Here is a 12,162-nt window from a genome sequence, read left to right on the forward strand (position 1 = left end):
TTCTCCTTACCACATAAACTTTGACTCTTTCAAAGTCTCCTCTCTTTCCACATCCCCAAAATAAGCATACCTGGGCTATGTCTTCAGCTCTCCTGCTCTTTCTCTACTCTTTGTCCTTATTGATCAAATCTATTTTCAGAAGTTGATTTATAAGTAAATAAATTTTTATTTATATTTTCTCATATATTTAAAATACTAGTCTAACTACTCATCAGTATTTATCTTGAAGAATTAAAGTCATCTTACTACAGTGATACACACATACCCAAGTTTATAACAATACAATTCACAATAGCTAAACTATGGAATCAGCCCTAGGTGTCTGTCCTTCAGTGGATGAATGGATAAAGAAAATGTGGCATATTTCAATAGATTGAAATAACTTTTTAAAATGGAGCTTTTACCCCTTTAAATTTTATTATTAATTTCATTTTATTACCTTGTGTTTGGAAATAAACTTCTCTTACTTTTTCTACTTTCTGTAATTTGCTGGGTATTTTTATTGATTTCATAGATATTTTAATATTCTGTCTCTGCTTTCTGTATTTTGAGTTTGATAAATAATGTTCAGATCCACAGTATTTATCTTTTCTTCATCTGTGTTTTTTTTTTTTTAGTAATAACTTCTGGCTACTTGATCTGTCATATACTGAGATGGAAGAATTTAGTTTTCCTCTTAGGATGGTAGATTGTTTTACTTTTGTCAGTTTACATTATGAATGTTGATATTGTGTTATTCCATGCACAAGCCTTTAAAGATAGTGGATGTATTTTCCATTATAAAGTTGATCTCCTCTAACAACTTGTTTGTTGAGAATTGCAGCACTTAGGCTCTTTTTCTTTGAATTTTCTTGATATATATTTGTCATTTTTTTACTTTAAGTTTTCAGAATCTCTTTTTTTAAACATGTACTTGCATACAGAATATAATTAAATTTTATTTGTAATCCAACCTGGCATCTTTTCAATTAGTAAGATTAACTTATTTACAGATATTCATATGATAGTTAGGGTCTTAGTTCTGTCATCTCAACTTTTGTATTATTATATTTTAAAAAATATATTACCCTTTTATCAAAAAAAGAAATGTAGTATATATACCCAATGAAAATTTTTATTCATCCAAAAATAAATATTAAATCATGGTATTTGTAGGAAAGTAGATAGAACTAGAGATCATCATGTTAAGTGAATTAAGTTAAATTCAGAAGGTCAAGGATCATATGTTTTCTCTCATATGCAGAGGCTAGAGAGGAAAAAGAAAGATCCCCTAAAATCAAAGGGTGATAAGAAAAGAGCCTAAGGGGTGGAAGTGTAGAGGGAGGGGAGAAGTACTAGGAAGTGATATTGGCCAAATTATATAGTTACATTGTATGCATGTACAAATATGTAACAAGAAATCCCATCCATATGTACAACTATAACACACCAATAAATAAATGTGGGAAAAAAAGATTTTTATATGATTTTTTAAAAATAGTTTAGCTTTGTAACCTGGTACAGGTATCCCTTTGTACCATTCTGTCATCTCTGTTGATCAATGAGTAACAAACACTTGGAATTCCCATCTATAACTTTTCAGCCTCTCAAGCTAAATATGTACCCTTAAAAAAAAAAAGACAAATGAACCTCTCTCCCCATCCTTAACAGCTCCTCTACTACTATACTATAGCTCAGAATTATGTTGGGGTTTGTTTGTTTGGTTGTTTTTCTGTTCTTTCTTTTTTCTTTCTTTCTTTTTTTTTTTTTTTTTTGTGTGTGTGTGGTTCTGGGGATTGACCCCAGGAAAGTGCTCTACCATGCCACGCAAGGGCTGTACCACTGAAGTCCATGCCTATATATGGAGAGAGAGACAGAGAGAGAGAGATATGACACAATACCTTTATTTTATTTTATTTATGTATGTATGTATTTATTTATTTATTTTTATGTGGTGCTGAGGATTGAACCCAGCACCCTGCATATGCTGGGCAAGTGCTCTACTGCTAAGCCACAACCCCAGCCCCCATGCCTGGTCCTTTTTAAAATTTTATTTTGAGACATGATTTTGCTAAATTGCTAAGACTGACCTCAAACTTGCAATCCTTCTGCCTCAGCGTCCCAAGTACCTGAGATTACAGGCAAACATCACTATGCCTGGCTTATATTGATGTTTGATGTTGTTGTTCCTCTACAGCCCCAGGGAATATTTATACCTTTCAGTATCCTTAATTGTTATCATTCACTGAAAGTAAAACTCTGGCCCAGGTACTGTCCATGATCTCATTTAATCCTTCCAACCTTAAAGGTGGTTTGAAAGGTTTGACAGAGGATTTGAGATAACTTTCCTAATAATACACTAACTGGCAGAGCTGAGATACCAACTCCCGTCCATGTACCATCAAAATCCTCCCAGTCTCCTTTTTCCTTCTATTCATTTTATATATTGCTGCCAGATTAATTCTCTTAAAATACACCTGTGATAATTAATTATACTTACCTAGTCAAAAACCTCAGTGGTTCCCACTCAACAACCACATTAAGTCTAAACCATTTAGCCTGGCATACAGTGTTTCCCTAAACTCTGATTGAATTTATTTCTTCATCCTAACCTAAAATATCATCTCCTATTTCTCTATTACAATGTCCAATTCTCTAATGAAACCATAGGACTCCCTCCTCCCACATATTCCCTCCTTTCTCCCTCCTCTGACCCTAAGTTAATGCCATCTTTCTGGAAGGCTTTAATCAAATCCTACCCTTCTTTGTGACTCAGCTCAAAGTCTTTTCATTTTAGTGAAATTTTTTTATTCCTCAACTAAAAGATATTTCCTATTTTTATAAAATTATAACTTATCTTCTGAAACATATACTTTGAAAATAGAAAAAGAAACATTTCTTGAAGCATTTGTAACATCATTAGAAAAAATGATACAAACATGAAAGAGCTAAGTAACAATTATGGGTGTATATATTAAAATGTCAAATAAATGGTATAGATCCTTACACTCAGGACCATGGACTCCTAGTCTAGAGATACATCTCAGAAGACCACTCAATTTTGTGTTTTATTTGATAATTATGAAAGAATTGAAAAGGTGTTAAGTCAAAAAAGTTCTTTTATAGTAATACACTGCTATTTTCAAAATAGACCTTATTTTTAAGTTTAAATTCATAGAAAAATTGAGCAGAGAGGATTGAGTTTCCATATACCACTCTCCACATGCATAAAGTCCTCCATCATTAACATCCTGCACTAAGTTAGTACATTTATTACAATTAGATGAACCTACTCAAAACCTGTAGTTTACATTATGGTTCACTCTTGCTGTTGTGCATTCTGTTGGTTTTAACAAGTGTCAAATGACATATATCCACCATTATAGTATTATACAGATGGTATTTCACTGCCCTAAGAATCCAGTGTGTTCACCTGTTCATCCCTTCCTCCCCTAACCCGACAACCACTCATCTTTTTACTATCTCCATCATTTTGCCTTTTCCAAAATGTCATATACTTAGAATCATATGGCATGTAACCTTTTCAGGTCAGCTTCTTTCATTCAGCAATAAATGTTCTTGTTTTTCCTGTGTCTTTTCATGGATTGAGCTATTTCTTTAGTGCTGAATAGTAGCTCACTGTCTGAATGTATCACAGTTTACTTATCCAACTTGGTTGCTTCCAAGTTTTGGCAATTATGAATAAATGTGCTATAAGCATCTTATGTAGATTTTTGTGTGGACATAAGTTTTCAGTTTATTTGGATAACTACCAAAGAACAAAATTGCTGGATTTTGTGGTAAGAGCTTTGTAAAAAAAATGTCCAAATGCCTTCCAATATAGTCCATAAGATGTCATTATATACTGAGATTAGTTTCTTACATTGCAGTTTCTCAAACTGGATTCTTAGCCAGGTACAATGGTGCACGCCTATAATCCCAGCAACTTGGGAGCCTGAAGCAGGAGGATCCCAAGTTCAAGGCCAGTCTGGGCAATTTATTTATTTATTTATTTAGTATATGTATTTTTTAGTTTTAGACGGATACAACATCTTTATTTTTATGAGGTGCTGAGAACCGAACTCAGTGCCTCACACATGCTAGGTGAGCGCGCTACCACTTGAGCCACATCCTCAGCCCCAAGTCCAGGCAATTTAGGAAGAATCTGTTCCAAAATAAAAATTTTTTTAAAGGGGCTGGAGATAGCTTAGTAAGCACCCCTGGATTCAATCCCCAGTACCTCAAAAAATTTTGAGCTTGAGAAACAAAGTTATGGATGATGACATGCTGTAGAAACTCAAATGTGCTGGGACAGTGGGGAAAGACTTTGGGGCAGTTGTGGACACAATGGCATCAGAACTTAAAAACTGTGGAGTTGTGGGATGGCCTGAAGGGAGAAGGAGTAGCCCATTCTGGTTAGTAGGAGTGGCGTGAACAGCTGTATGAATATGATAATGAAGGTCATGAAGAAGTTGGTGATGGTGTGGTTGGGGTAGAGGGTTTGTATTGGGTAGAATATCAGATTATGGAGAATAAAGAATGCTTTAGTAAAGATAATGTACATTTATCCCATAGATATAGGTATATACCACACATGGACTCTGGGAGTTGAAAGGGAATCTACTTATTCTTGTAAGCAATCTTTTCACCTTTAATTAAAATCACCTGAGGGTATATAGCTCAGTAATAGAGTGCCTACTTAGAATGCAAGAAGCCTGGGTTCAATCCCCCAGCACCTCAGTAAATAAATTAAGTCACATCTAAAGTATACTGATTTCATGAATCTCTTATTTTAAAAAAGCAAAGAAAATTTCACTACAATACCCCAATGGTTCATTCCTAGGCCTAGCAGATGAGTCTTTACTGTAATCCAGTTCACCCTGTTGATTCTCATCATCTCGGTTTAGTTATGACAGAGTTTTAGCTGGATAAAAGTCAACTTGGATCTGCAGAGACCTCCCAAAATAGTGGGTTAAACAAGAAAGAAGTTCATTTCTCTCTCAAATTTGAATCCAGATGTTGGCAGTCTAGAACTGTTATAGGGAGGGTAGTGTTTCTAAGAGGGAGGTAGTGAATGGGGGGTGGATGTCGCGTTCCCAGCGACAAAAACAGGGTCACTCCAGGGGAACTGGGCTGCACAAAATAACCACACAAGAGACAGATACACTTTTTTTCTTTGGAAGTCCTGTGACAGCTCCTCTGACCTTAAAGGTCTGCAGAAAGAGGGAAAGAGCGCGAGTTGGCGCTGACCCCTTTTATTGAGAAGTCATTCAAATGAGGCAAGAGGTCAGGTTTCAAGGAGCTGAGTCTAACTTCATGATGTCTGCTGTCAGCAGGTTGACTGACATCTAGGAAGGCCACACCCAAAGGCAGAGTAAGAGAAGGGGACACACAAAGGGCGTTTCCATGGAACATTTTATCCCAAACAGGGCAAAGGGTTAATATCACCTTTAGGAATAGGGGAGCGTAGCTCCACCCATGGGGCTTCAAGAAGGCATGCCTATGCATGAAGACACTTTTGATAAATTTTTACTACTCTCAAGATTGGGGCTACTGTCTACAGACACTTGAAAGTGGCCAGATCACTGGAAGTGACCGACAGTGCCTCAACCAATCAATCAGGAGAGGAAGAATGCGGGTCACATGACATGGCGGCCTCCCACAGGTGGATAGTCTCTACCCTAGTGGAAAGGAGAACAATTTAGCAAAGAAGTGTATATTTACTGCAAAAAATACTGTTAGGAGGTTGGCAGATAAGGAAATGACACAATAGTGTCAAATCTTCATATACTCCAGTACAGAGCAATTTATCACAGCTAATTAGGTCACAAATCAGACTGAGACAATAGCAGACACAGAGCTGTGTGAAGGAGGCAACGGCAGTTAGTACTGACTGGGGGCCTGAGAACAGGCTTCCCAAGAGGGGAGACACTTAAGTTAGGCACTCAGTGGACATAATTGAGGGGAAAGGGCAGTCAATGTAGAGAAAAGAATTATCAAATCCAGGCATACATATTAAGAAATTGACTCACCTTGTGGCTGGTGCTAAGGCCAAGTTGCAAAAAGCCCCTGTACTAATCATGTTCATTTTGCTCCCTTGAAAATGGGTAGCAATTAAAGATGTTTTAGAGAGGAAGCATGATGTGTGAAGTAAAAATATAGCTCAAGCTAAATTCAGTCAATGTGCAGGAACTGGAGTCAGCAGTTCAAGTAGGCGACAAGAAGGACCTGTCCTGAGTGGTGCAGTAGTAGTGGAACTGCAAATGAGGAAGCACAGGTTGGTTAAATCCTTGAGAATATAAAAAGAAAGCCTGGAGACAAAACATTAAATATTTTTACCTACTCTGTTTTGCTAGAGTCCAGCTTCAGAAAAATTGAATTTCTGAATAAAAAATATAACAGTTATTTAAGGAGGAAAAACACAAAATTATTGAGGTTAGTGTTCATGGAAGTCTGTTCATGGTGGTAAAAATACTAATTTCCTTTTGTGGTTATCATATCTTCAACAGTTATTACTGTTTTTAAAAGTTGAGGATTACATTTTTTTTTTGGTTATTAGCAGTTCAAAGGAAGTGGCTCAGGTTTCGTTTACTTTAGAAATTAGTGAAAGACAAGTTATTTCTGCTCTTAAAAATTCATCTCAGTTGAATCCAGGGCACAAGATATTCTTTTCAGATCAACACTAAGAAGAAGGGGAATCAAGAGGGTTGAGAAGAAAGAAAGCTCTGGAATAAAAACTGTCCCTCTGAATGTCCCCTACCAGGCTTAAATGACCCTTTGTATCCTGCCTAGCTTTGTCACGGAAAGTGGACTCTTTGTGAAAGGGCATGACATCAGGAGGCGATTCTCTGGAGCTGGCATAGACCCTGAACAGCAAATAGCTGAAGTGCCCTCCCAGAGCTAGGAAACAAGTCCTTCCCTGATGGTGATCTGGGCAGTGCATTTCTGTTTCTACTTCCCGTGGATTGCTATGTCTTTGGTCAAATGTGAAGCAGAGCCTTGCCCAGCTGTGATTACTGGTAGTTGAAGTAGCCAACTATTAGTTCTTTGCCCATATATCAGCATTAACAAGCCAATATGATCCTGTCACTTTGATTATATGGGTGTAAAAACCTGGGCTGCATAATAATGTCATAATTACATGTGCCTTGGAATTAAGTGCTAGACATAGCTTATGTCTGAAAAAAAGAAAATGTACTGGAGTATAAGAAAAGAAAAAAATTACCTAAGTGTACAAATTGCTTTTTTTTCTTGATTGCTGTATATGACATACTTAGTCATAATGGTGACATAGTACCAGATTTTCTATTTTCAAGAGTGATCTATATCTTGGCTATGATACCCCAAACCCAAGCAACTAAAAAACAAAAACGGATAAGTTGGATTTCATAAAAATTAAAAATTTGCATATCAAAAGATACTACCAAGAAAGTGGAAAGACAACTCACAAAGTAGGAAGAAATATTTGCAAATTGTACATCTGGCAACGGTCTAGTATTTATTTAAAAAAAAATTTTTGCAATACTAGATATTGAACCCAGGGGTGTTCTACACTGAACTATACCCCCAACCCCTTTTATTTTTTTATTTTGAAACAGGGTTTCACTAAGTTGCTGAGGCTGGCCTTGTGATCTTCCTGCCTCAGCCTCCCAAGTCACTGGGATTGCCATATGCCTGGCCTACATGAAGAAGTTTTAGGACTCAATAACGAAAAGTCAAGCAACTTAATTAAAATGCAGGCAAAAGATTGGAATAGTCATTTCTCCAGAGAAGATATGCAACTGTCCAATAAGCACATGAAATATTCAACACCACTAGCCATCAGGGAAATACAAATCAAAACCACAATAAGATTTCACTTCACACACACTAGGATGACTATAATCAAAAGGAGAGAACTGAAAGCAAGGATATGGAGGAATCAGAGCCCTCATACATTGCTGTTGGGAATGTAAAATTGTACAGCTGCTTTGGAAAACAGTTTCAGTTTCTCAAAAAGTTAAACACAGTTACCATTTGACCCAGCAATTCTACTACTTCTTTCTATTTCACATACTCATGTGAAATAGAAACCTATGTCTATACAAACATTTGTACAAGAATGAAAACAGCATTATTCATAATAGCCAAAAGTCCATTGACTGGTGAAGGGGTAAACAAAATGTGGTATACCATATAAGGAATATTATTCAACCATGAGAAGGAATGAAGTACTAATACATGATATAAAGTGTATCTTGAAAACATCATGCTGGTGCTAGGATTGTGGCTCAGTGGTAGAAGGCTCACCTAACATGTGCAAGGCCCTGGGTTCGATCCTCAGCACCACATAAAATAAAAATAAATAAAATAAAGGTATTGTGTCCAACTACAACCAAAAAATAAATATTAAAAAAAAAAAAGAAACTGGGCTGGGGATGTGGCTCAAGTGGTAGTGCGCTCGCCTGGCATGCGTGCGGCCTGGGTTCGATCCTCAGCACCACATACAAATAAAGATGTTGTGTCCGCCGAAAACTAAAAAATAAATTTTAAAAAAAAAGGAAACATCATGCTAAGTGAAAGAAGCCAGACACAAAAAAGGCCATATTTGTATGATTCCATTTATATGAAATATCTAGAATAGGCCAATACATAGAGATGGGAAGTATATTGATAGTTTCCAGAAGATGGCAGGGAGAGAAGAACTGGCAGTGATAGCCATGGGATTTCTCCTGGGGGTGATGAAATGTTCTAAAATGAGATGATGGTGGTACAATTTTGTGAATACACTAAGACCCCCTGAATTTTTAGTTGTAGATGGACACAATGCCTTTATTTTATATATATATATATATTAGTTGTTGATAGATCTTTATTTTATTTATTTATACGTGGTGCTGAAAATTGAACCCAGTGCCTCATACATTCCAGGCAAGTGCGCTACCACTGAACCCCAGCCTCAGCCCCTTATTTACTTATTTTTATGTGGTGCTGAGGATCAAATCCAGTGCCTCATTTGTGTGAGACAAGCATTTTACCACTGGGCCACAATCTCAGCTCCTGAATTGTTCTCTTTAAAAGGGTAAAAGTAGGGCTGGGAAGGTAGTTCAGTGCTTACCTAGCATGCACAAGACCCTGAGTTTGATCCCTAGTTCTGCCAAAAAAATAAAAAATAAATAAAATGAAAGGAATGATATTTCAATTGTATTTCAATTAAAATAAAGCTCCCCCCATGAAAAAGATTCATCTATAGATCTTGATAATTGATTGAAATTTCAACTGAGAGTTCCAGAATAAGATTCTTTTATTTTTAAAATTTATTTATTTATTTTAATTAGGTATATATGACAGCAGAGTGCATTTTGTACACAATTTCAGCACAACTTTTCATTTCTCTGATTGTACATGATGTAGCATCACAATATATGTGCAGTCATACATGTACCTAGGGTAATAATGTCCATCACATTCCACCATCTTTCCTGCCCCCATACCCCCTCCCCTCCCCTTCCACCTCTTTGTCCATTGAAAGTTCCTCCATTTTTCCCATGCCCTCCCCCATTATGGATCAGTATCCACTTATCACAGAGAACATTCAGCCTTTGGTTTTTTGGAATTGGTGTACTTCACTTAACATGATATTCTCCAACTCCATTCATTTACCTGCAAATGCCATAATTTTATTGTCTTTTAATGCTGAGTGATATTCCATTGTGTATATGTACCACAGTTTCTTTATCCCTTCATCTATTGAGGGGAACTTAGGTTGTTTCCACAGTTTAGCAATTGTGAATTGAGCTGCTGTAAACATTGCTATAGTATAGCATTACTATAGTATGCTATACTATATCCTTTGGGTACAGACCAAGGAATGGGATAGCTGGGTCAAATGGTGGTTCCATTCCAAGTTTTCTAAGGAACCTCCATAGTGCTTTCCAGATTGGTTGTACCAATTTGCAGTCCCACCAGCAATGTATGAGTATGCCTTTTCCCCCACATCCTCGCCAACACTTGTTATTTCAGAATAAGTTTCTGTCTTGAGGGATTCAGTAAGAATGCCAATGCCAAAGATTGGGAAGGCACCAGAAGGAATATTTTGGGAAGAAAGACAGTGAGTTTGGTTCAGAAAATACTGAATTTGTATTTGTGCCTCTATGGGGCACTCTTTGGGACTAATCAATAAATGTAGATATGGACATCAAAAGAGAGATCAGAGTTAAGAAATTTCAATCTAGGGTCATCCGGATTTAGGTGACAGCTAAAACACAGGAAAAGGTGTAGTGGTAGCACTTACCAAAGAGTTTGGACTGTCAGGGATTTGGCTGAACCAAGAAATATGTTGAAGAAAAAAAAAAGAACCTGTGAATATGGACAGGAACACAAGTGTTGGAGGAAGAAGAGAAGGGTGGAGCAGGGCCTTGGACACCTTTGAAGGCTTGTGAAAGGAGCCTGAACCCAAAAATTACAGCCTACTGACCACATTTGCCTTTTCTGCAGGGATTCAGGTTACAACCAGCAGCTTTTATTCACCTTGTTTTGTTTTGTTTTGTTTCTGCAGTATTACTGCAATAGGGACCAGCAACCATAAAGTTTAAGAGCTTTTGTTATTTTGAGAACAGTTCTGTAAAGTCCAATGGTGGAAGAGTATTTTGTGCTTACAATAGGACGTTTCGGTTCAAGGCAACTCAGAAATAGGAAGCATCTTAGAGCCCCAAAGGGACCCAATGGCTAGTTCCCAGGAGGCTAGCTTTATTCATGCTGTGTGCTCACTCACATTCACTTTTCTTAGTAGCTTTCTGTTGCCAGAGATTGAGAACAGAAAGTAGCAGAACAGCACATTGTTTGAAGGAGACCCAAGCCTTTGAAACTATCTTAATTCTTGCACAATATTGCCAGAGAGAATTTCCCTAAACAAATGCAAAACACTTATTTTCATACAAGTTCCCCCATAAAACCCCAGATCCCAGAATCCTACAACTAAAAGTATTGATGAAGGATGTGCAAAAAACTGGGCTGGGGTTGTGTCTCAGTGGTACAGCGCTTGCCCAGCATGGGTGAGACACTGGGTTCAATTCTCAGTACCACATATAAATAAATAGAAGTCCATCAACAACTAAAAAAATATTTAAAAATAAGGATATGCAAAAAGTCTCTAGGCATGGTGGTATAAGCCTATAATCCCAGCAACTCAGGAGGCTGTGAGTGTAGGATCACAAGTTTGAGGCCAGCCTCAGCAACTTAGTAACATCCTGTCTCAAAAAAAGAAAAAGTGTATCTCAGTGGTTAAGCACCCCTGGGGTCAATCCCTGGTACAAAAAAAAAAAAGGTGGGGATATGAAAAACACTTTTGTACAAATGTTACAACCTAATAGAATTCCTAATTGATTATTCTTAATATCAGTTTCTAAGTGCCATGAATAGGATTGAGTTTTGGGTTTCTTTTTATTTTTAAAGTTATTTCCCTAATCATGGTTTTAAAAAAATATTGGGTGATCTCAGGATTTAGAAATACTCTCCATGAAATAGATCCTGATTAGGTGTTCTCTTTTTACAAATGAGGTAATCAAGGCAGAAGGAGGCTGGTTTGAAATGGTGAATCAGTGCAGACTACTGATTAGAATGCTGTAAAGTGTAATCCCAAAGTCTGTTCCCAGCATCTCTTCCTGTAGCTGGAGATTGTTGATTTGGTGTTCAAGTGTTGACAACAGAACTAGCACTTACCCTTCCTCCAGTATCTTTCTATAGGACATGCTCGCCTTTAAAGTCCAGTCAGAGCTTCATTGTATTCTTTTTCTTTTAACACAGATTCAAACAAAGGACTTTTTATTCCCTTTCCCAACCGGGAAATAAAGGATTCCCTAACCAGCACTTCTGCAACCCAGGGCAATGGTATACCAGGTCAGAAATCAGACACTTTCCCACTGGGGCCACAGGTAATGTATTCACTCCCCTACTGATCAGTTGACTAGCCAATGATTAATACTAGTAATTCAGTGGACTCTCACTGAGTTATTTATGAAGGCCTAAGAGGCCTTGTTTGAAAAAAGACACTTTTGGATCCTCTAAAAGAGAATGGCAAGACAGGGTGTAGAATACTTTCTCTATTAATTTCAATCTCCATTTTCTTTATTCTCACTAACCTGTTATCAAATGTTATATATTTATGTATGAAACTTTAGTACATTTTATTCCAGGTATTTTAGT

The 12,162-nt window shown here is 37.1% G+C and overlaps 1 protein-coding gene across 1 annotated transcript in view; it reads left to right on the plus strand.

The window, feature by feature from the left end:
- The window catches only part of LRRC36 (leucine rich repeat containing 36), a 73,048-nt gene that overhangs the window by 36,022 nt on the left and 24,864 nt on the right, over positions 1 to 12,162 (plus strand). The window contains exon 6 of the mRNA XM_081274987.1: positions 11,764 to 11,891. Within this exon, the coding sequence (XP_081131113.1) occupies positions 11,764 to 11,891 (128 nt within the window). The remainder of the gene's footprint in view (positions 1 to 11,763; positions 11,892 to 12,162) is intronic.

The sequence above is a fragment of the Spermophilus citellus genome (genome assembly GCF_964194105.1).
Source record: "Spermophilus citellus genome assembly, chromosome: 18".
Classification (NCBI taxonomy): Eukaryota; Metazoa; Chordata; class Mammalia; order Rodentia; family Sciuridae; genus Spermophilus; species Spermophilus citellus.